This window comes from Strongylocentrotus purpuratus, unplaced genomic scaffold (assembly GCF_000002235.5).
Source record: "Strongylocentrotus purpuratus isolate Spur 01 unplaced genomic scaffold, Spur_5.0 spur5_scaffold_7, whole genome shotgun sequence".
NCBI lineage: Eukaryota > Metazoa > Echinodermata > Echinoidea > Camarodonta > Strongylocentrotidae > Strongylocentrotus > Strongylocentrotus purpuratus.
Window position 1 is genome coordinate 27,218,240 of NW_022145613.1, and position 25,711 is coordinate 27,243,950.

A 25,711-nucleotide genomic window follows, 5' to 3' on the forward strand; every position below is an offset into this window, starting at 1 on the left:
CAAATAATTGTTTACAGTTAACAACTGAACTATTCATACTCTTTGTAAATTTGATGTTTTTTTTTTGTGTGTGTGTGTGGGGGGGGGGGGGGAACTCAAGAATGAAAGGTGGACTGGTTGAATTAGAGCCTTTGTTGAATAGATGCAAGTGTTATGTCACATTTTCAAGAAACGTGAATTGGAACAAAGCATTTTTACACATACCCGATACTTTAAAATATTACATAACATTTTAAGGGTATGAATAATTTAGTTGTTGAACTGTTAGTGCCATGTCATTTCAAGTCATTCTGTCATCGTGCAAGTAGTCACATTTTATTCCGTAAAAGGTGCTTATTACATGCTTTTGTATATGCAACTATAGCTTTGTTCCATTTGAAGCAGTGAATATTTTTCTTCCTATGTACAAGTTATTGTATATGCTTTGCCAACTGTGTTGATACATGTTTAATGTATATATATGTATATGAAATAATACATGTCGACCATGTTGGAAACCCAGAGATTGATTTGTCCATTGCTTTATTTATTTATTTATTTATTTCTGATATTTAGACAGGGTGACTCATCACCAAAATAGTGGTCTTCCATGAGGCCCTATGAAACATAATAAGGAACAATATTTAAAAAAAATCAATAACAAAATCATGAACATAAACTCATAACAGCATGAAAGAATAAGTAAGAACATGTATAAACAAATATACAAAATAGGTGGCTGAAAACGTTCGATGTGTATTGCAAGAGAGTGTTGAACTCTTTCTGATGCACGGCATGTCGAAAGTGGGTTCATGTGAGATGTGGTAGAGTGAAGAAAATTACCAAGAGAGTGGCTGAGACTTCCGAGTGCAAGAAAGGTAGAGAGATTAGTAATAATAGAGTAGTGGATGAGCAAGAAGGGATGTATATGGGAGATGTTAAGAGGGTTTATAGGCTTTGCTATCTTAGAGATACATTCAATAGAGTGGTCCAGTGTAATGTCATTAAAAAGAATTTTTTATAGTTTCCCAGATTTGATCTTCATTTTCTGGAAGAGCATCAAAAATAATGTCCAAATGTTGAAAACCAATTGAATATGTTAAGTATTGGCTGAGATATGACCATCCAAATAAATAGATCTCAATGGGAAATCACTGTTATTTTGCTCTGGTTCGTAATGTTGTGAACCAGACTTCCCATTGAAATATATTCATTCAGATGGTCATATCTCAGCCAATACTATATTCAATTGGTTTTCGACTTCTGGACATTATTTTTGAAGCTCTTTCGGGAAATGAAGTTCAAATTGAGAAATTCTAAAAACAGATTTGTATGATATCGCAGTTTTGGTACTCTATAGTGGTGGATGTGAGATTGCAATAGCAAGAAGATGCAGATTGGGATGGATGTAGTTTCTGGCCTCGATCCCTAGCTGGTAGTAGGTTTACGATGAGAATAAAAGGAAAGATCTATAAGTCCTCTATTAGAACAGCGATGGTATATGGTTCAGAAACCTGTGGTGTTTCACAAAGATCCTAAGTTGAACTTATCATCAAGTTGGACTTAACAATTATGGAAAGCCGTTAGCATCTTTGAAAATATTGTGTAAAAGTTATTTTAAAAGGCATAAAATGTTGATTGAAATCATTCATATTTTCTATTATCATGGGAGATTTTATATTCTTGATGTGGAATTTATGAAAAGTCTAAAATACTTGAAATTTTTTGCTTTTGAACATATTTCATTATAAGGTTACAAATGGCTCTCCATAATTTTAAAGTACAACTTTAAAAGTTAAGTTTGACTTAGAATCTTTGTGAAATAACCCCCTGGAATATAAAGACAGTGGAAAAAGGTATCTTGAGGTGAACCGAAAGAGTCGTGATACGGAAGATATGTGGTGTGAAACTGTCCGATGGAAAGAACACCGGGGAGATCGTGGAAAGGTTTGGTCTAGAAGAAACTGGTGGAAGTGATAGAGAGAAGTGGATTGAGATGGATGGATGGGTCATGTGTTTAGAAGAGAAGATGATGAAACTGTGAGAAGAGCATGGAATGGAGAAGTGGACGGCATAAGAGGGAAAGGAAGATCAAAGATTTGATGGAAAGCAACAAGGTTGGTCTAAATGAAGAGGCTGCTACGGACAAGAAGTGGAGGGAAGGAGTGTCCTCATGGTGTGAAAGTCAGTTACCCCCAGGAAGGGGGAAATACTGACTTTAATAAATGATAAAATACATGTACATACAATAAATAGAAATACATTCAAAATCATATCAAGATATAATCTGTAATTTTTCATTTTGCTTAGATAGCATGCTCACTTCATTAAACACATCCACAACAGAAATAAATTCTTCACTAGACACATAATATGACTTGTAAATCCAACTTGGAATACCTTTTAATTTTTATCATATTCATTTTATTATTTACACATTTCAACTTAAATACAAAAACAAAAATACGGGACAGGTCATGACAGAGTTATAATAATTAAAAAAGAACATGGAACAAAAAAAAATGATACTATTCAATGAAAGCTACTGTTATGATAAGGGAATAGTACAGGAGTATCTGTATTTACAAAGTGATATTTACATCAGTAGAAAAAAGCAAAAAGGAAAGTTTTGATGAACAAAAATGGCATTTTGGTAGTAAACTGCTCACAACATAAGACAAGCATATAAATAGAACTCTTCTTAAAAATGATTTATTCCTAAGTGAAACAAAAAGGTTGCAAGACTGTGTAGACCAATGCTATCTGGGCAGCGTTTCACCGAATGGTCATTAAGTACAAGTTCGTTGATAACCCACTGCACTGCATGTATTAAATTACACACGTTTCAATGGGACATTGGTAAACTTGTACCTGTGATGGTTTCGTGAAACATGACCCAGGTGCATAAAGGAAGAGTGGAGGACATGCTTAAATGTATTTAGATTTTGCAGCTATATTTCAAATACACACATCCTGAGGCTACTATGCATATTTGTATTCACATTTTCTAAGACACACTTAGCTACAGAACAGTCATGAAAGAAAGGACTCTAAATGCTACTTTTGACTGTATACAGATCTTGTTTGGCATTCTTTTCCACAAAAGTGCTCATTTAAACTTGTTGCATGTGCTATGTGTATAATATATATGAAGAGAAGTGCAAGTAAAATCTCTGTGTAACAAAAGGCAAACATTTACACATTTAAGACGCGTTTTGATTAAGTTATACAGAACAGAAGTTTTATGAGCCTCAAGGTTACATATTGTTTGCCCATGTTCAATCCTACTAAAACCCGTTATTTAAACCAGATGGCAGAAGTCCATGACTTTGTTGTGATGTTACCAACGCTCAATAGTCTGCACAATCAAACAAAAACTTTGACCGAGAAGAGTTTGCATTTAATAAATACACGACTTCATTTTTCTTCCAACGCAGATCGAAGTAGGATTGTAGTGTGATTCACGTTTTACTGATTTATTGGGTGAATCTAAGAGAGCTATTAAAAAAAATGTGTCTAAGAAATGCTGAAATATGACACAGAAAGAATGGTCTTTTGAGCTGATTTTACAGAATTACATCAAACATATTTTAGAACAATATTTCAAGAATCGTTGGAGAAATGAGAAATAAGTAATGTTTTCAATAATACTAATGACAGCCAAATAAAATTAATATCTAAATGAACTACTTCTAACAATATGGAGGTTGAGATATAACTATGTTATTTACAATAGAAGACGTTGCAGTAAAATACTAGATTGACATCACAAATAGAAGAGAAAACGTAAAACCACTTTGCGTTAATAATTTGGCAGGGAATTGATTAAGAAAACTGTTAACGAGCTTTTCATTAAATCAGGGTGTTGAACAAATTAATTCTCTAAAATATCAAACTGATTATCTAAGGCATTTTCAAACGCATAAAACCAAATTTAATTGCTCAAATCACCCACCTTGTAACACCTTGCAGACAAAATTCAATGTTTATATCTTCTCTGTACAATGCTCAAATGATGATAAAAGGGTATTAAAAGCACTCTTTGCGATATCTGAAAATAGTCATTCTCAATATAAGATCAAGAATAAGACTTCCATATTGATCAAAACACATTTTGATCATAGCACTTTGATTTGTAATTTGAGGTTTGTGAATTAATTGTTACTTCAAGTCAATTCCGCACTCAAAACTTTAAAATTTCCTATAAAAATATGTTCATTTCGTCATTTGCTGTTCAATTCTAAACTCTTGAAAACTTTTATCAAATGTTATCTACCAAAGACCAATAGGCAATTCTGTCAGATCTAATAGTACTTGTATTGCAGGCCAAATTTTGTCCAACCTCTTACAGTAAATCGTTTTTGACCTATTTCAACCGAGAACAACTACTTGAAACATACTAACATTTCTTGAACAAAGCAGACATTAGCGCAATTAATATACCAACTGGTATGCTTTCCATTGGAAAGATAATAATAAAGTTAAGCCAACTATTTCAACCTTCCAGTCCCTTTGATCAAACATTTGTTTACAGAATATTGGTCAAAAAACACTTTATCATCAAGAGAGATTTTATTGAGAGTCAATGTAAGATAAAATTGTTGATGGAACAGAGCATTTGAATGAACAGAGTACAATGTGGGGCAACTCATTATAGCTTTGATTAATTCCTACCACTGAATGAAATACAAGAAAGTCTTGTCAGGACATTTCATAGCGGTTGGCAACTCTAAAAAGCCTACTGTAAAACAAAAAACGTTTGCGACACAAAACTTTTTGTAAATTGCAATATTCTGCGACTTCAGATGTGACTCGGTTATTTCACCATAAGAAACTTTTGCAAGTCTGAAGCACTCATGAAATCAAATGCACATGAGACTTTCTGGGGTTTTTCAGTACGCAACAGCCCAGACAGTGGGAATTCCCAGAAGATTGATCCATATGTATCACAGTAAACCATGGCGGATAATTTTTGAGCATATAGCACTCCACAATTTGCTCTACATCACTGTATCTTATAATATACAGATAGGTGATTATGCACAGGACCTATGTTGGGTGCACCTACTTCTTTGTATCCCCACTTGCCATTCATTCAGTACGGCACATGAAAATGAGCCTGTACAGTGATGCATCTCTGAGATTATCCATAGTGACAAGGTGAACGGGCGTAGCAAGGAAACTGTTTCAACGTGAAAAACATGGAATATATGCCAAGGGACTGCTTAGTTATAGTGACAATGTCTCTGAGATTGTTCGAGGTGAAAACTGGATGGGTTTGTAGCAAGAGTACTGCTCCAATCCAAAGAGGCCTATGCAACACCTTCCAGCATGGGCCCACACGTGATGGTGATGTCTCCATACGTGACGTTCTGGAAGACATCGATGGCTTGTTGCTTCTTCAAGACAAGAAGGGTGTAGAATTTGGCTGCAGCTTGCTTCCTGTAAAGTCTCGCTGTGACATCATGCTGTAACAAATAGGGCCAGAGAGATGTGGATTAATATTACATATGGGGTTCTATTACTCTTCTGCATTCTGAAAGCCAATAAAGACTTGAATTTAATCTTTAAAGTGTTCTTAAAATCTTAATCAGGACTACACAATAACTTTTTTCTCTGGGGTCCGGACTTGAATTTAAGGCCTATATGCATTAAGTCCTATGTAGAAATTCTTAAATTGGGGAAGGGGGGTCCTGACTTAGACTTTGAGCGCCCATGTGTCTTAATGATCAATAATTAGATTGCAGGATCAAATTTGCAGAATTGCTCAAAACCAATGCAAAGCAAGATCAATCGTGAAAATGAGCGACAGAGAGTGAGAGAGAGATTTTTTACTCATGTACAGAAGATGTCATTTTAAAAAATCATCTAAAAAATGAAATTGAAAGGAGAACTAAAATGAAAAAAAAAACACCTCTCTATATCATTGATAAAGCATCTTAGTTTATAAACTGTCCTTCTGAAGTGATTCTCAGAAACAAAATGGTGCTCACGATGCAAAGATGCTAAATAAGCAGAGATGCCAACTTTTGAAAAACAGAAATAGGGAGGATTTGTAACTGACGCCCAATAATGTGCGCGTAGCGCCCGACCCATGCGGCCGGGGTCCAGGGCCCGCCTTAGGGCCCTGGAAGCTCTGGGGTTCTAGATGCTCTCTGGTGCAATCTGAGCCTTATTTTGCGGCATTTTACATGTGTATTTAGTTAAATAATTCCCACTTTTTTTTAAAATAACATACAAATTGTACAAAATGCATGATGAATTCTTTTCAGACTTCCGAATACACTGGCACTTGATACTGTATTCGGTCTTATACTTCTGAGACCATTTCTTGGTCTTCTTTTGCTGATTTTCCGGCATTTGGATTCTGTGTCAATATCCACGCATTGGTTACGGCGATCCATATGCTGAAACAATCTTTTGCTACTCTTAATTTGTCTTTTACCATAGTGGAATTACTACATGCTAAAGTTAACAGACGATATTTCTCATTCAACTCACAGATATATATTAAAAAAAATCATTAATAAAAACATTATAAAAAAAAAAATAAAAAAAAAACTTTAAAAAAAAAAATAAATAAATCGGGAGGATAAGGATGGTGATCGTAAGGTCGGGAGTTGGGGTGAATTATCGGGAACCTCCCGATGAAATCGGGAGGGTTGGCATCTCTGAATAAGCTAGTACTTGCTTCTTCAGCTACAAAGTACTAGAATTGAATAAATACCAAGAGTCTTACCTTGAACGATACTTCCGATGAGGTCTGTAGTCTGGTATTGATTGCTGTCAACATGATTTGTGCTCTCTTGTTCAGCTTCCTCTCCTCGTGTGCTTCTTGGTCTTCACCCTCTTGAAGCTATCAAGGGAGACAACCAGAACCATGTTAACAAAACAGTTGAATAAAGTACAGTGAAACCTGTCTACAAGATCATCCAAGGGAGACAAGAAAAGTGGTCTTTATGTACAGGTTCCTTTTGTTCATGTTTCAGAGAGAAACCATTTTCATGGGAAACAAAAAAATGTGGTCTTTGTAGACAGGTGCTTTTCTATACAAGTGGTCACTAAAGCAGGTTTGACTGTATTTGTAGGTTGTTATGGGGGAGGGGTGACATGACATTTGCTCTGTGATGAAATTTTCTATGGACTTGTATTTCATCAAAGTTAAAGGGACCGGGGTTGTGTTAAAAACTTGTGAGCTGTGGGTAACATTATAAATCATTATCAAAGATGATGCAAAAGAAGTGCAAAATGGCAAGAGCAATGTCATTCATATAGCACTATCTCTTCCATTCCTAAATTTTCAATCTAAGTAGTGGTATGCTTCTCCTCACCTCTTCCTCCTCCTCTGGTTCTTCAACGGCCTGTGGTCCGACGGACTGCGGCGCGACGGACGGAATATCGTAATCATCGTCGTAGTCAGCGGCAAAGAGGTCACCGCCGTAGTCCCCACCGTCCGATGAGGAGGATCTCCTGGACATGGGGATGTGGGCTGGAGTAGGGGGAGCGGGTGTGGCTGAGGTGCTGGGCTGGTCCTCGATCCTGGAGGGTTCGTCAATGGACAATGATGTCTGGTCTCTGGAGGCTTCCAAGGTGACTGTAGGGTAAGAAAGACACAAAATGGTTGTAATTCACAATACCTTGGAAATATACCTTGGAAGAAGGCATTTAAAGTTAACAACTTATTGCCTCTCGTTGACATTAGGATGAAGAATCCATGTTGGGACACATGTTTAGTGGCGCTGTACAGCAGTTGACGAACATGGACAAGCGAAGGACTCTCTGGTTCAAATTGATCTTTTCCTGACTACCAAAATTTTGACAAATTGGATTTAAAGCTATTATGTGACGTGCTCTCCACAACTACAGAGGAGAGATTGTTCCATTCATTGATAAATCTCTGAAAAATGGAGACATGTCTCAGCTTTGAGTGGACTTGTTTTTTAGTGATCTTGTATCCATGGCCACAGGTTCTACTATCAGTTGGATGGTCAAAGAAGTGTGCTGGAACCAGCTCATCTAGGCCCTGCATTATTTTGTATATCTGAATCATGTCTGCACAAAAGCAGATTCCTGTGATCAATATGGTCTTATGCCTACCCTTCAAGTCCAAAGTATTAGCAGAAGGTGCTGCACAAGGTAGGGAGGTGATTTTGTAGACATTAAGACGAATCAACCAATGATTTTTTTTTTTCTTGCTGTTTTGTTAGTTAGTACATAATAATTAGGGAGATTCAACATAGAAATTGTTTATTTGCGCAAAAAAAAAGCTTTTATATGCAATTAAACAGGAGAGATAGTTGCCATTTATTGAATTCTTTGTACATTCTTGGGAGAGTTGTGTTACTTACAGTCATGATGCTCTACTCTTCGCTGTACTTCAGGCTCCTCAAGCTCAAAGTCTTCATCTCTGACAATCTTGAGATCCTTTGGAATGTCAGCGGTGAGATTCCGTCTGTAAATCTGTCAACAAAAACGCGACATATGAGATACTATTAGGGTCCAAGCAACACCACATAAGATGAATCTAATATCAACAGTTACGTATCGGAAAACCATTTAAAATCATTCCTGGCAGCCATAAGCACCAAATAAACATCTATCTTGTAAATAAGGTAAAGTTTGTGACACATTTGTTATTGATGAGAATTCACCAAATGTCAGTAGAAGAGGTTTTCTTTCATCAGACTAAGTATTTTGATTGAAACACTTCTTTCAATTAGAATAGATGTAAACACTAGTAAAGAGCAGACTTTCAATGAGTAGATGTCAATGAGCGGCTTTAAAGCCTGTCTGTAATAGTTTGGCTAGGGGGGATTAGACCACCCAGCAAGGTCACTGACAGGTGGCTTTCTCATCAACTTGACTCTCAATTAACAGAAAAAGAGGATCATATTCATGGGAGACCAACGGGCACCGCTTAGGCATTGTTTTCTATATAGAGGGAGCAAGTAGCTACAAGTAGTACGGTGGGGCTTTAAAGGTCACTGTGTTCCATCTGTGCTATTTAACTATGGCTATTCAATCATTGGAAATGCACCATCTAGAAATGACATAAAGAGGAAAATTGCATGCCAGCCAGCCAGACTTACAGATAGAATAAATATTGACGTGTGTTGCCGTGCTGGCAAGCAGAAGAGCTTCTCGGCACCACCAGTCTCCTTCCACAGCATGAGTTTCTTGGTGGGTGGGGCAAGGTCTAGGGTGGCCACGATGTCCGACGTGTCCTTGAGTTGCGATTTGATGATGTCGCCCTGGAGCTCCTTCTGCTCGTCGACGATCAGTTTCCTCTTGCGCCTCTGTCTGGTTTCTTTCATGCCAGCTGCAAGAAGAAATCAAATCGTATTGGATATTCTTCTAATGACTTCATATGGAATAATACATTGTATAATATACACTACTGGTGAAAGAATAAGCCACTTCAGAGAGAACACTTGTACAAATATCCCAAGGTCTTTGACACATGGAGTCATCCTACTTTGCGCTTTTTAGAATAATCACTGCCAAAGTGATAAAGGTGCTTCATGAATACTCTTTGGTTTGCTCTCTTGAAAAGAATACTTCTACCTGTGTATCATAGAATGTAAAGATGGTGCATAAATGAATGACTACATAACTCTCATGAACATGAATCCAGTAGTCATCTCAAAGGGTTTTAGAGCGTTTTTTTTTTCGTTTTTTTTACAAATGACCTTTATCTGCCCATTCACAGATAGTATCTCAAAAGTGGTTTATTGTATGAAACCATTTACATAATGCTGGTAAAAATAAAAGGGAATTAAATTAACTATGGACACATATTATTTTTGAAATCCCATATATCTGTCAATTACTGAGAGCAAATACATTTTTTCAATCTACAAACCTAACGATTTACACATCATAAAATTCCTTCCAGGCCAAAATAATTTGCAGTTGCCCAGGAACAACTTATAGTCTAAAATCCTCTTGCAAAACAAACAATACCTGCTTCTCTAGCACAGGAGATCCCCCCAAAAATTAACAAATGAAATAATTCACATTGATTTGTCCTAATTCCATGGTCAGTGACCACTAGATGCTGAATTTGACAACCCAGGCAACTGTCTCTGTGTTGCCTGGCTGGCATTCTAACTTAAAATTGATGCAATACCCTGTATCCTTATGTTACTTTGAATGCTCCCAACAACTTTCTGCTTAATATCTATGTATGCTTACCCGAGATGTCAATGGGTTCTAGGGCAAATGCATCTTCATCATTTTGTACCAGTGTTGTTTGATCTGCAGCTGGTTGTTCTGCAACATCCTCGCCCTGCTCCATTGGTTGTCCTATGCAAAATGTAACGGAAAATAAAACATGAGTTCATATAATCTGTCGTACGGATGCTCATACACACTTTACTCAGCCTTCATATGGGGCATTTGAAGGCTGAAAGTATACCAGTCAATAAAATCACACAACATACACTCAAGCAGAAAAAAAATGGTTGGCAAGAAAGTTAACTCAAGTTAATGTCTTTGTGGACCCTTGATATAAAATGATACTTTCCTTTTATTATGCACTTACCATTAATAACATGTAATTTTATTTATTTACTTGGAAGGGTGGCCAATTGTTTCTACCCTTCACAGGAAATCAACTATACTTTTCAATTAGTCACATTCCCAGAACCTTCTTGATATAACTTTTAGTTAAATAGATGGAAATATTAAGTTTGAATTAGTATTACCTCTGATTTGTTTCTCCTCTTCATTTGGCCTTTCTGGACTGCTTTCACCCGATGCAGTACCTCCAATGGGCACCTCACCAGCATGGATCTCTGGCTGTTCATCAAACAAGCCATCCTCAGGTCCCATGAATTCATTGCCTGATGGAGAGAGAGAGAAAAAAAATATCCAGTTTATATATAGTGTTTGATTGAAAAATTGTGGAAAGAAGGAGGATACTGTGGATGGACAGTCAGCAAAAATTGTTGGAAGAGAGAGAGAGAGTGTGAAAGAACTGGGAGTGGTGCTAATAGAGAAGGATAGGAACCGAGGGTTGTGGAACAGCATGATCGCCAAAATCATTTGAAATGGCACTTCGAGAGAGAGAGAGAGAGAGAGAGAGAGAGAGAGAGAGAGAGAGAGAGAGAGATTGATAACATTGGGGAAGACATGCACAAAAGGTCCGACAATATGTGTACCCAGTTGCATATTCCTGGATGGATTTCTTTTAGGTGCATAGCAAGGTAAGAGAAGAATTAATCACCTGTTTGAAGTTTTCTATGCATCAAATTAATGATAAACAATGACAAAGTAATATACATAAAATAAATATATAAAGGATAGATGTAAGATATGACTGGGAGGAGAGTCTGCAAACGCAGCGTAAGTACCAATATTTGGTTTCTTTCTTTCTAGTAGGCTATGTATCTGCTTTGTGACAAAACCATTGACTGCCAAATAATTTAATGTATGTACCCCAGGTTATGTCTACATGGAGCCAGAATGCCGCACTCATATACTGTCACATTTAACCCTGTAAACGATCATCGGATCGGCCGCCGATACCGATCCGATCAGGGGTGATCGGGGAAAAATTACCGATCGCCGATCAATTAAAATGATCGGAAAAAAATCAGTGATTTTTTTTTTTTTTTTTTTTAATAATGACGAAAATTTTCAAGTTTGATATTTAGTGCCTTTTTATGACTTTGAAATTAATAATATTGGTCTAAGAGCAGAGGCAAAACATGCGGGCCGCCATCTTGGATTATAATGTAGGTTTTTTTTTTTTTTTTTAAGGACGAAAATTTTCAAGTCTTTGGCTATCAAATGCTCCAAAAAAGTTCATGGCTGGGATTATTTTGTCATTTGGAGTTGTTGTAGACCATGTTTGTTGATATTTAGTGCTTTTTCATGACTTTGAAATTAATAATATTGGTCTAAGAGCAGAGGCAAAACATGCGGGCCGCTATCTTGGATTATAATGCATACCTACATTATAATTCAAGATGGCGGCCTGCATGTTTTGCCTCTGCTCTTAGACCAATATTATTAATTTCAAAGTCATGAAAAGGCACTAAATATCAACAAACATGGTCTACAACTCCAAATGATAAAATAATCCCAGCCATGAACTTTTTTGGAGCATTTGATAGCCAAAAACTTGAAAGTTTTCGTCATTAAAAAAAAAAAAAAAACCTACATTATAATCCAAGATGGCGGCCTGCATGTTTTGCCTCTGCTCTTAGACCAATATTATTAATTTCAAAGTCATGAAAAGGCACAAAATATCAACAAACATGGTCTACAACAACTCCAAATGACAAAATATTCCCAGCCATGAACTTTTTTTGAGCATTTGATAGCCAAAAACTTGAAAAATTTCGTCATAAAAAAAAAAAAAAAAAAAAAAAAAAAAAAAAAAAAAAATCGGCCGATTTTTTTTGTCGCTCTTCCGATCCGATACCGATCAAAGGTGCGAGGGTGTCGCTCCGATCTTCCAATCCAATCAGAGCCCCAACTTACAGGGTTAGTCACATTATGTAAATGGCCTTCTTGCTTTCAACAGGTGATGTGTATGTGCAAAGCGAGTCAACAAATGTAGTTTTTATTTTCCATTAGTTGACCAAAGTAGGTAGAGTCGAGGGGGCAGAATCTTGAAACCTACAGAAGTGTGCATTCATGGACATCCCATGGAAACGTGAGAATTAACATGTACTTCAGTTAAAGCCCCACTGTACTACTTGTAGCAGAAAATAATGCCTAGTTGATCCCCCATGATCCTCTTTTTCTTATGTTAATTGAGAGCTGAGTTGATGAGATAACCACCTGTCACTGACCACCATGGGTGGTCTAATCCCTCCTGGCCAAATTAGTACAGACAGGCTTTAAAACATCCAAGAACTTAGACTAATGGTGACTTTGAGAACGGGTTATATGAAATTACCTGGGATGAATAGGAAAATAAAATATAAAAGATAACGAGGATCATCTTACCAAGGATACCACTTCCAATGCCCATCTCTGCTCCGAAGCCATCATCCCTGATAGGTTCATCCAGACCCAGGTCCATGGGCTTCTCCATGGTGTTGTCGATGGTCTGGTCTTTCCTGTTATCCATCTCACTCAGCATAGTCGACTCATCGGAGCCTCGCTTGTAGAGGGAGTCATCAATGTTGGGAGCATCGCGCATCATCTCACGGTCATCAAAAGTGATGTCACCTACACAAAGAATGGACATAGTAATAATAATAATAGTAATAACATTCATTTGTAAAGCGCAATAACTACAGTATGTGCAGAGCTGCCAACCTGTCACTTTCATAAAACATATTATTCAGCTTGAAAAACCATATTTTTAGGTGAAAAAACATATTTTGCCTGTTTTACTTTTTTCCCTATAAAATGCTACTGCAATCATGTTTTTTTGAATAAAAACGCTTTCTATCATTGAGAGCTGCCGACCTGTCACTTAAAAAAAAAATTAATACAAAAAAAAAATTAATACAAAAAAAAAAAACGATTTGTTAAATATATTTACCTACTTTATCAGAAAAATCCATTATTTAAAACTATAAGAATTTAAGTCAATGAGTACGAGGGCCACTGAATTGCGGCGCAACACACGATGATGTTCTATGCCGAAGTTGGGGCACCTATTGGTGCTTCATTGCGGTCGAATCAAGGCAAGTCTAGAATTGCAATCAACTTTGTACATAAAGTCAATGCATCAGCAGGTCCGGTGTTCGTTTTTCATTTGGCTTTTTGAAGATACCATGATTACCATCACACTCGAAGGGCTTGCGATAGGCGAAAAAACTGGTAACAAAATAGCTTATTTCTTGATTTTTAGCGCTTTTTGGGTGAAGCTGTTTCTTAAAACTGGGCTAAACCCCCATGAGCTTTGGAAATATGGCCCTGATTCCGCATTTTTGACAGCAAAATTTGGCTTTTGGAAGTAAGATCGGGACTTTCTTGTACTGACACTGTGTGTGTAGTGCAGTGCACTGATATGTCATTAGCGTGTGTATGCATGGCCTGGGGAAATGCGCTCGTCTTTTAGTGGTGTACATCCCCTGTATTGTGTGCAATGTACATGCGTGCGCGCTGCAGGAATCGCCAACACAAAGCAATAGCAAAACTATGCATATGCTGGTACTACTTGGCAGCTCTGTATGTGGATATATTCTACTGCGCTGCAAGAGCTTGTAAATGCTGTGCTATACCTCCTACATGAACAAGTGAGTTTTTCAGTCTTGATTAAATAATTCCTAGTGATGGGGCTTTCCTTATTTCTAGTGGTAATCTATTCCATAATCTAGGGGCAGCACGAAGAAATAACCGGTCTCCGAGGGTTACTGTGGTTTTATATGGGGGTATTTGCAAGATAAATGTACAGTATCTTGTGTACTACGAAGGTTACAACCATGAGTTTGAGACTTGATATTCAACAATTCAGTAACATAACTAGGTTAACCATTTAGAGCTTTGTAAACTATCATTAATATTTTAAACATGATTCTGGCACTGGCACCACATTATGGTGGTGCCAGATTTCTCAGAAGGAAATTGAGTACCCTTGGTCCTACTTCATGACAGACGTTTAAGGGGATGGTTTGAGAAGGGGATGGTTTGAGAAGCAGTTTGCAGGATCAAAGAATGTATCGACATGATTATTACCCTCATCTGGGAAAATTTACAATCCCCCCCCCCTGAAAACACTCGCGTTTCCTATTAGCACGGAGGCTGCCAGGCACTTGAAAGAACCTGCAATAACCAAGCAGCTTAAGAATACCGAAATAAAATCTTGTTCACCTTTCTTATACTGAACTTACCAAAGGCATCATCTTGTGTGAGAGTAATGTTGCCAAGATCTTCTTTCATTGTGATTTCCTCTACTCTGCTCTGATTTAGGGCAAACTGCTTCTGGACCTCGGCATCACTGAAACAGGACAAAAAACAAATTAGCATTCGTTTTGAGTGAAGGGCAGGAGGGTCCCAAAATGCATTCATTCAAATCCACAAATTTTCACTGAAATAGGATTCACTTTCAAAATAAGAAGTTTTTATAAATTTCTTTGTTTCTCCTAAATACTGTAAATAGTGTTCAGAAGTATGAGCAAGTTTGTATACAACCTCATACCAGGCTTTTACAGAGTTTAGTCAGAGGTGCACAGGGCACAGGCATCCAAAAGATGCATATTTCTTGCAGATGCGAAATATATTCTTTTTGCTGGGGGGGGGGGGGGGGGGGGGGGGGGGGGGGGGGGGTAGGGCAACCTCTTTGTAGGACACCAAATTTTGCAATCCTGGTTAAATCCTGCCAAACAGCAACAATAGCTAAACTGTGTAGCATGTTGAGAGGTGACAGCCTGCAAATATTTACTTACACATGTATGTATAGATAATTCCAAGATTGTAGATAGAAATGGTGCGTTTTCTTGTACTGTCACTGCAGGGAAAAGAGACCCCCCCCCCCCAAAAAAAAAAAAAAAAAAAAAAAAAAAAAAAAAAAAAAAAAAATTGGCATCGAATTCGAAGCATGCAAGTAAGCTGAAAAGTAGCCCCCGAAATTGTTTAAAAAATATTTGTTTCCCTGTGTCACTGAAGTTACTTACTTGAGGTCTGGAACAGCTGTATCAAAGTCATGAAAGACCTCTGGCAATGTGATGGCTGTGAAGGCTGCTTCCCTGTTCTCTTCGGGTAAATCCACAACTCCAGGCCTGAGAAATAAGCATGAAGATAGAAATATACGATGACAAATTTGTGACACATATATACAGTAATTTGCAAACATTCAATACTAAAATTAGGCCTAGTAGGCAAATTATATTACAAAAACAGATCAACATTACTTTTGTAACATTTGCAGTTATCCTACATTAAATGTGAGTAGGGGGGGGGGGGGGGGGGGAGTCCTGCTGTCTTTCTATCAGAATACAATTTACAACAGAAAACCACAATGACTAATAATAACAGTAGTAGAAATATTAGCCTTTGCCTTCCTTATTTTATACCATTCTGCCAGCATTTTTAATATTTGTTTACCATGTAATTTGAAAGTGATACAAACACAACCAATTCCACTATAATACCCTTTTCACATCTACCAAATATTGCTTAACCCCGGGAAATAGGTGGGGCTAAGGGGGCTCTTAGCCCCACCAATTCCTTCCTTAGCCCCACCAATTACCCGGGTAATTTTAGCCGGCTTTCTGTTCACATTACGTTTTGCCAAAGTGGGCTAACCCCACAAATAGTACGGGACTATCTGGCCCTGCAAAATAGCAGGGTTAGCCGGGCAATTGCGGGGTTAGCCGGGCAATTGTGGTGCTAAGCTGCGTAGTGTGAATCCGAACCGGGCTAAGGAGAAGCGGGGCTAAGCAACAGCCAATCACAGACAGCGTGGTCGTGTGGTCGTGAATTTGCATTTATCGCGCGCTATGCATGCAGTTCACGTTACGCATGCATGCTCTCTGTATTGACGTTTAGTCTTTTACGAGGCAGAGGTCATTATGAAAAAAATCTTTATTATAAAATTGATTTAAAAAAATAGTGAAAGAACATGTAGCTCATAATTTTTTATTGCATTTATCATTATCAGTCATATTTACGTAGGTAAATTTATCAAGTGAATTGGATGAAAAATGGGTAATTGATTTGTATTGGTAAAATAATAAAGGGAAAACGCTTTGCGCGGTAGCAAAAGCATTAATATTCATGAGCTATCGAATAGTCCGGGGCTAAGGCGAACGTAGTGTGAATCGCGTGAAATTTCTTAACCCGGCTAAGCACATAGTCCGGGGTTAAGAAAATAGATGTGAACAGCAAAAAAAATAGTATGGGGTTAAGGATAGTATGGGGTTAAGGATAGTCCGGGGTTAAGAAAAATAGATGTGAAAAGGGTATAAAAGGCAACTTAAATATTTCCCCTTTCTTTGACAGAAAGTAAATTGTTTTATCTACCATTTGACAAAATAAAAAAGCAGGATGACTGGTGAGAAAACATACTTATCAACTCAATAAAGTTGTACAAACTACAAAAAAAATTTACTGCCGGAAAAATGCACAAAACTGTGACTGTAATACAACCGTGGAGATGTATATAGTATACACCACGAGAGGAAACATACAACTTCTATGAGTCAAGATTACTTACCTAAAGGCCATTTTGATCTTGACAAAGGCTTCATTGCAGTCAGCTAAGAGGTACTTTGCCTTCCTACTGTGGATTCTCACGACTCCAAGCAGCAAGTGACCTGAAGTTCGTAGAGCCATCTTGACCTGAAGCAAAACAAAAATAGCAGTTATTTACCACAGAATCAAACAGAGAGAACATGAACAGAGTTTTATTCAGCTTGTTCACTTTCCAGATGTTCATATGATAAACTCCATCATCATACTGAAATACCCAGTTTGAATTGGTATATGAATTGGTATATATATTTTCACACTACCATCGGCTCTGAAGCTTTAAAATCTAAATTGAAAATGTATTTTCTTTGCTGTGACTACAGTCAATGAAATGTACTTGATATCATTTATTAGTTCTTCTTTTAGTTACAACGAACATAGTGCATACATGCCAACATTTGAAAATCAGAAATCTGTACAAATTATGCTATTTTCAAAAAAAAAGAGGAACAATCCTAACTCTCCTATTCAATACTACAGACAAATTTGTACAGGAAGAGGAACACCTGCATTAAAGGTACTATGTCCCATTTGCAGGCAAAAAAAAATGAAAAAGTTAAATTCCAACTGCATTTGAAAGATAATACTTATTTAGAACTTCCCTAAAAAGGTGGGGCTTGAAAATGTCTTCAAGTGGGAAAATAATGACTATTAGTTGTCAAATCGACTTTAGGGCTATAGAGCCCAAAAGTAATAGTCTTGATTTTCAGACAATTGTACCGAATGGTCATACGTTTTATGCTGCGCAAAGATTCAATCAGTTTAATCTTGGCCATCAAAAGAAGTGGGTTATTGATGTAGACAAATAGTCATGTACCTTTTACAACTCTTTTCATGTATGTTATTACCAAAGAAGAAAAAAAGCCAGTCAGTCACTCAATAGTGTCTGACAGTGAAGTCTAGCAAGTAAACGGGTTTCCTTGCAAAATTTGAATATGAGGACACTGCTAACGTTTAAATTTCACAGATAGGACATACATGACATATTCATAATTCCTGCAAAGTTCTACAGCATTTGAGGTTGGCTGCAAAAGGGACATAGTACCTTTAAAATGATAATTATCTTCTCCCAAAAAGAGGAATGTTCCTCTTTAATCTGAACAGTTGGCATGTATGATAGTGGATTAATAGAAATGATATCAAGAATGGAAGTAAACGCCTTGAGAAAAAAGGAACTTAGTAAGTGATGTTACCCATAATGTACAGTTATCTATGATGGAAGAAAAACCATTTCCCCCTTGATTCCATATATATTAAGATAAGACCAAAATACTTTTGGTTTTGTAAAATTTACATCCTAAATTGAGTAAATGAGAAGTCAAGTGTTCACTTACTTTGGGATGAATGATGCTGTCCACACATGATGAAACGTTAGTTTCAAATACATGAGCTTTAGTCAGTTTCTTGTCCCAGTGGGCTGCCAACCAAATCTTGGCCAAGGGCCCCTTCTTACTCAACACGTAATGTGCGTAAAACATGACGCCTCCTGGTGCTACAGCTCCTCTTCAAAAGTTTGTCTTCCAGCCCTTACAGAGAAGTATGTTGTCTCTTACCGGTACCTAGTAGGAAATTGATTAAAATGGGGGATAATATTAATCAATTGTCAATTATCACAACTCAACTGTAGCTGGTCTAGTACTATGAAGGGGTGACCAAAGTTAGCGGAAGATTTTGAAAAATATTAGAAAATGTGATTTTTGATCTATGATTTCTCCTATTCTACACAAATTTATTGACAGTCGGGGGTGCGTCTTAATATATACACAGGACCTGGCTTGCTGCCTACGGAGTCGGCAAAAATAAAAAAATAAAATTACCAAAATAACCAAATCATATCATGATATTGATAGAGCCTTAGATCTAGAGGTCTATGGACTGCAAAGTTTTCTTACTACAAATTGGTTCAACTAGAAAATTTATTGTCAAAGGATTCCAGAGATATCGCGATCTAAAAATTTGATGTCGGATCGGCATGCGCGCTGCAACTAAAAAAAGTCATAAAAACAATGACAAATTTCTTCGCGCACAGGGTTTATACAATCAATCAGCTGGTACCACTTCTCCTAGTCTAGTCCTAGTATTTTTGAGGATATCTGCCCTCAAAATGAAGATTTCCAGACCCTTAACTAATAAGGGCATTATCGGTAGGTTGATAATAATTTTTCGCAATGGACACAAAAGCCAAATAACTGCAAAATACGCCAATCTCTTTTCATAATTTAATTCACACTCAATTCCAGAGAAAATTCCATTTCTGACTCTGGGTAATTTAATGCAAACCTTTCCATTGGCCTTGGATTGGTGATATCATTATCAGATTTTCGAAATCTTCTAGCGAACTAAATTAAGACATGCGCGAATTAATATGGTCTCACTCACACTGATCTGGTGGTGGTAGGCCGATTGCCAATGGCAATGCAATGGTATTTTCTCATTTTCTAGAGGAAATGCCATGAATGCGGTTGTGATTTACCAACAAAATATACCAAATTGGTAGGGAATTTTTGCAAAAAGTGACCCATTAGCTTTCCAGGAGATTCTCAAATATTACATATTGTAACAAAGCTAAGATTTACAGTTATTTTAAAATCAAATTTTGGCGCAGTCTTCGCCAAATCTCTCATCTTCGCCTTTGCATTTCAGCAGCAACGGCGCCACCATGCATTAGAAATTGCGTGCATTATGCTCTAGCCTCTACAGTACACACACGAACACTGCACTCCACTCTCATTGACAAATCGCACTTTACTACACATACACACTGTACACATATCCGCACAGTACACATACGGCACCCTTCCAATCACTCAGAAAATCATGTGAAAATAACGATAAAATTTCATTCCTTTCGGGATATTACTTACACAATATGATATGCCGAGTGTATATCCATACATATACACAACATCAAGTTATATAACGTTTAAGATGCAGCTACAATTTCACCAAACATGGATTTTTTGCGTTTGAAAACATCAGCCAGACGATTTTTGAGTACCGACGCTCAAGATGGCGTCCCTAATTTGTTTCCCGCCCAAACATACTTTTTGAAATAGTGAGTGATGCGGCTACTACAGGCATTACACATCTCAATAATCTAGTACCGTATTCATTGAAAAACAAATCTTCTCTATTCCACCAGTCTTATCTAACATGTGAAACAGTACTAGCATGAATTGAGGTTGAATTTTAAAATTTATTTCAATTCTTAAATAGATTGCACACAACATATATGCGCATGAATTTAAAGAAATGTTTGTGTGACACGGTCTAATAATTTTCACATCCGTAATATATTTTCCCCGATATATTGCCACTTTTTATTAGGAAAATAAGTGATATTCTTTAATCTTAACATTTCAAACCTAAGCAGAAGAAGACAATACAAACTATTTTGTGAAGATAGTGTCCCTAAAATCCTGCCATTAACAATCAAAAGGTTGTCTCCTTTATACAGAAAAGTATAAAGTTTAAAAGTTTATATCAATCAAACACACACTTGGCATACAAATTGTGACACATACGGCTACCCTCCCATTTGCTCAATCTGTCAAAAAAAAGTCATTAACTTTCAATTTCCTAGTTATTAATGAAGGAATAGATTTTTTTTTTTCAGACATAGGTTGTATAAAACATATTGCAACAAACAGGCGCGTACGCAGGATTTTTTCAAGGGGGGGTTTTAACATTTATAAATCGGTCCGAAAATTTCGCAACGACTCAGCCAGCCGCTGAATAAGCGGGGGGGGGGGGGGGGGGGGGGGGGGGGGGGGGGGGGGGGGGGGGGGGGGGGGGGGGGGGGGGGGGGGGGGGGGGGGGGGGTAAGAGGACACTTTTTTTTTTTTTTTGGTCTCGAAATTTGGAAATTTGACATTTTGCTCCGTTGGGGGGGGGGTAAGGTCACCTATTTTAGGTCGGCCATGGGAATAATTTTTTTTTTTCTTTTTTTTTAATAATTAAAAAAAAAAAAAAAATCCAAAGGGGGGGGGGGGGGGGTGGGGGGGGGGGGGGGGGGTTTTAGGTTTTTTTTAGGGGGGTTTACACACAAAAAATTTCCAAAGGGGGGGGGGGGGTTTAACCCCCCAAACCCCCCCCCCCCCCCCCCCCCTGCGTACGCGCCTGGCAACAATATATTTCGGGCAGTGCATGCAGGACTGACAATTTTCGTTATGGTAAAAATTAAACTTTCAAATGTTTTAGTAATGGCAGAGCAAATGGGAGGGGAGCTTTCTAGATACGTCACAGAGTTGCACATTGTGTGTGATTGATTCAAAAATTGTATAACTTTCATATTTTAATTGGATTTTGCTCAAAATTACTGTCACTGACCTGCCCTATCATTTCCCGCTTCTATTAAAACCTACTCAGGATTGACTTCCCCCTCACTCTGACCGAACCATGTCGCAGATAGCAATGAGAACATAATTGAAATGGCTCCATATTATTATGCAGTAAGCCTACTTAGCTGGAAAAGTTTTTATCGTGAGGAATTAATTTAAACTTAATACAGTGATACTTTCCCGAATTTTGGTAGGCCTAACATACGAACTTGTTTACAATGATCCTAGATCTATGAAAAAAAATCAACCTTTATAATGAGGATTATGTTTCCTTTCAGGTTGCAACCTGTTCAGTTTATTTTATGTCCTTGTCCAATATGTTTGTGTATTTTATGTTATACATCTGATTGCGGTTATATGTAAATGTTATCTTTTTAACTGAATGAAATAAAATTAAAGTGAATTTAATTAATGGTTTCTCGTCATAATAGGTCTTTCGGCTAGGATGAACATGATGCGTCTGATGACTGAATTTGTGGAGTTTATGTGCGATGTTTATAACTGATTCCAGTTTATCTCATTTAATCTTAATATTCTATCTACTTACTTCCTCAAAACCAAATAAACATCATAAATCAACCAATTTAAAATACCAAAAAAATACCAAAAAATTATAGAAATTCATATAGCCTACGCAAGTTTCAAATTTATTTTCCACATTGTATTATTCTCAGAACATGTACGAAATACAAAACACACAGTCTTTTTAAAAATATACATTATGGTATGAAAGAAGAGAATATAAATAGACTAGCCCATGCAGTAGCTATTATCGTCTCGAAATTTTGCGTGATAAAGTGCTGAGATATTATAATGGCATGATTGTTACCCGAAATGTTTGTTGTGCCCATGACAATTTTACGGCTCTGACATTTTTACACCTAGCCGAAATTATGGCCCAAATTTTGACTCGATTACTCCTCTCGCTCACAATTAATCGTTATTGAGTAGGCCTCCCGTTGGTACCTATACTGAAAATAGGATCAAATACAAATAATGAAAATACAAATCAAGAAAAGATGGGAAAAGCGGAAGGTGCATCACCGCCCCCCCCCCTTCATGCACCGTCCCTGCAAATGGTGTTTTTCTTTAGGCTGAGACTTGGATCATCATTGGCTCTGCACGCCCCCCCCCCCCCCGGGCTCTACCCCTGACACCAAGGTCCACTTCAGATCCTTTATACTACATTCAAGATGAATCAACTCAACACATAACAGTAAAATTCAAGGACATTGTACTTTACCCCCCCCCCCCCCTCCCACCAATACGCTTGCCGCGTGCCCCGATGGGTGGTGCACATGCCCCAAAGTCTGAAAACCCTGGACCAAATCTTAAGGTAATGTTATCAACCATAACAAGATAAACTCAGTACAAAGTTTTATTGGAACCGTTAAATGTTTTATGCGAAATATATAGGGGGTTTTTATTTTACGAGAGACCTATACTTAATATTAAAGTTATGATTTGTATTTACTGAAACAGCCAACAAAACGAAATAATAGATAATTATGTCAAAATATACAACGGTGGCGTAGTTACGGGGCACCCGGTGGGGGAAGGTGCCGGGGAAGAGATGTAAACGATAAAAGCGGAGAAAGGGAGAGTGGGAAGGGAGGTTATGAAGTCTAAAAGATTGAATCAATTTCCATTATACAAGGCCCTTGTTAATGTCATGTCATCCACCAAGTACGACCGGTGCACCCCCCCCCCAACATGCCGTTTTCATATAAGTTCCTGGATCCATCCTATGCCAATGCTAATGTAAAAGTTAATGACTTTGCATTGCGCTTTGATTAGGTGGTCCGCCCCAATTAAAAATAACAATACGTCATGATTTATATAGTTGTGTGTTTGTATATTTCAGATCCTACATTGATGGAATTTAGCCCTTCTCTTTAATTAGTCATATTTTTTACACTTTTTGTTTACACTCCGTTTAGAGCCAAAAGCAGGAGCGCGGTTATAGAGAAAAATATTTTATTTGGAGGTGGAGGTGGCTTAGGAGCTCTTGCATTCATAATGCGCTTTGCCTACACTCACTCATGATCTTTTTTCCCCCTTTTTTTTTGGGGGGGGGGGGGCTTAAAATGTGTGCCGAATCCCCCACCCTCTCCCCGAAAACTCCCACTGCCTCGAATGGGCCTTTAGTTATTTTACGCAGATTTATCACCCTTTCGGCTCAACATGCAGACGAGTCAATATTATTGAGTTTACTATACACTTTTGGTATAATTAATTGTAACAACGCCGATCACACGCGGAAACTGGTAGAGAATTACGACACATCACACCATCCGTTGTGTTGCGGTTCTTTTTATTTCAGGTGCAAAGTGAACAAAGCTAAAGTAAGCTAAAGCCAAAGCTAAAGCCTGGACAAATAAACAAAGTTAAAACAATTAAATAAAAATGTGGACATGTTTGAAAAACACACATAATAGCGATAAACATAATATTTGTTGACCCTTAGATACGCATTCCAACAATATGACGTCAAGCCGACTCATAATAATAAATGATAAACATGTTGTTTATATTACATTCATTAAAACTTAATCAATATTGCATGAAAATAACAAGTATCTAATCAATAAAGTTCTTCCATCGTTATGGATAACTTTCCCAACAAATAAATGAAGACAACCATCAAGTGAACTTTGTCAAACAATCAAACATAATTCCCAATTAAAACTACATTGAATTAGTGGTTTATACATTGAATATGATAACCCACTCACCCTGGCAATCTGGCCTAGAGGACCGTTTCCTCTCGTTCCCGCTTCTTACATGTTGATTGTAATTTGTCAACACCTGAAGGAATAATAATTAATACAAATTGCATTGTAAATTATATTCCACAACAAAAAACTGAAGAAGATTCAGACTATATGTCCGCAAACTGTTAACTCTTAAAAAACATTACTTTTAATTACAACTGTCTTGCAAAATACGATTATCCGGAGTTAACCTCAACAACACATTATATAACTAAAACTCCTAAAGATTACAAGTAATATAATGGATAACATAGTAATATTCAAATCATCTCAAATTACTATTACCAAATCCTAATCTAGTGCTTAACTCACTAACGAAATCAACCTATACTGATGATTAAACAAATAATATGCCACACCTTACATAATGCATATTAATTCAACACAAACTATATCGTTAAGAACGATACCAAGGTTATTAACTAACATCAGAATACATCTACAAAAGTACTAATTATCTCAATAATTATCCAACTTAACAAAAGAATAATCTTCTTACCTATATAATGACATGTTACACCAAAAGCTTGCAGAGTCGACCTCCCTGCCTGCCCCATGGATGGGGCGCAGTACAGGAGTGAATCTGTCAAATACCTCTGCCTTCTTTTATAACAGCTACACTCTCACGGTGGTATAGCTACCACACATAACCTGTTCTGGGAAAGGGTCTTGTTATTGGGAGGGAGACAGGAAGTCTTTTGTTTTGGGGGTTCTTATCCGATGTTTACAATCTGGGGTTTGTTTGGCTAAGTTACTACAAGTGTTCTGGAAAGGGGGGGGGGGTCGAGTTACTAACCTTTGACCAAGTGACCGTACATCATTAACTCTCTCATAGCTGTTGAATGTCTTGTTTTGGCCAAATTGATAGCTTCTACTCGGAATATGTGTGAGTCATACTTCTTTGAAGTACACAATTTGTAAACATATAAACTTCTTACTTTCCTCCTGAGGAGATATTGATTAGAAATAGATATATATGTTTCACTATAAAACAGTTCAATTCTGACCTGTTACATAATAATAACACGGGGAAAAATATTTCAAAATGAAGCAGTGACTTCAAAACGGACATTCAGCGTTGATACGTATTTACAAAGTCTATAATTATATTGCTTACTGAAAACATAGGGACTTTTTTTTCCAAACAGAAGTAGTACAAATCAAAAATTCAGAAGTTACATCAGTTACAAGACAAAATTAAATTTGTACATGTTATTTTTTCACCCAAAACATATACAGAAAAATAATATTCAAAATATACATAATTTTTTTAAAAATATTTAAATCAAACATAGTACTACCCCCCCCCCCCCAAGATAGAGAAGTATTATTCAAAACCAACCGACCAACACAAACTCACAACAACAACCAAAAAAAACAAAAACACACACACCAAACAGACAAAAGAAAAGACACCCCGTCTTTTCACCCTTCATGCACAGACACATTATAGTCAAACAA

The 25,711-nt window shown here is 37.2% G+C and overlaps 1 protein-coding gene and 1 long non-coding RNA gene across 2 annotated transcripts; both read right to left on the minus strand.

Annotated features, from left to right (window-relative positions):
• Positions 1 to 2,353: 2,353 nt before the first annotated feature.
• On the minus strand, positions 2,354 to 20,169 carry LOC575281 (double-strand-break repair protein rad21 homolog). The gene is made up of 13 exons (XM_030973754.1): positions 20,001 to 20,169; positions 18,471 to 18,695; positions 17,102 to 17,226; positions 15,561 to 15,665; positions 14,778 to 14,884; positions 12,940 to 13,164; positions 10,686 to 10,823; positions 10,174 to 10,284; positions 9,069 to 9,298; positions 8,328 to 8,439; positions 7,311 to 7,573; positions 6,719 to 6,835; positions 2,354 to 5,447 (listed from the first exon to the last, which is right to left on the minus strand). Exons 2-13 carry the CDS (start codon positions 18,612 to 18,614, stop codon positions 5,292 to 5,294), a joined length of 1,833 nt encoding a protein of 610 aa, XP_030829614.1. The 5' UTR covers positions 18,615 to 18,695; positions 20,001 to 20,169; the 3' UTR covers positions 2,354 to 5,291.
• A 3,604-nt stretch (positions 20,170 to 23,773) lies between these two features.
• Positions 23,774 to 25,259, minus strand: LOC105446260. The gene is made up of 2 exons (XR_004062117.1): positions 24,750 to 25,259; positions 23,774 to 24,284 (listed from the first exon to the last, which is right to left on the minus strand). It is a non-coding gene; the product is annotated as an uncharacterized LOC105446260 (long non-coding RNA).
• Positions 25,260 to 25,711: the final 452 nt, after the last annotated feature.

Excerpts from the sequence above, each read along its gene's own strand:
- LOC575281 (XM_030973754.1), bottom strand. The coding sequence starts at position 18,614 with ATGTTTTACGCACATTACGTGTTGAGTAAGAAGGGGCCCTTGGCCAAG. Across the intron at positions 17,227-18,470 it reads ACAGCATCATTCATCCCAAA|GTCAAGATGGCTCTACGAAC; the intron begins GTAAGTGAACAC and ends GTTTTGCTTCAG. Across the intron at positions 10,285-10,685 it reads AGAGGAGAAACAAATCAGAG|GACAACCAATGGAGCAGGGC; the intron begins GTAATACTAATT and ends CATTTTGCATAG.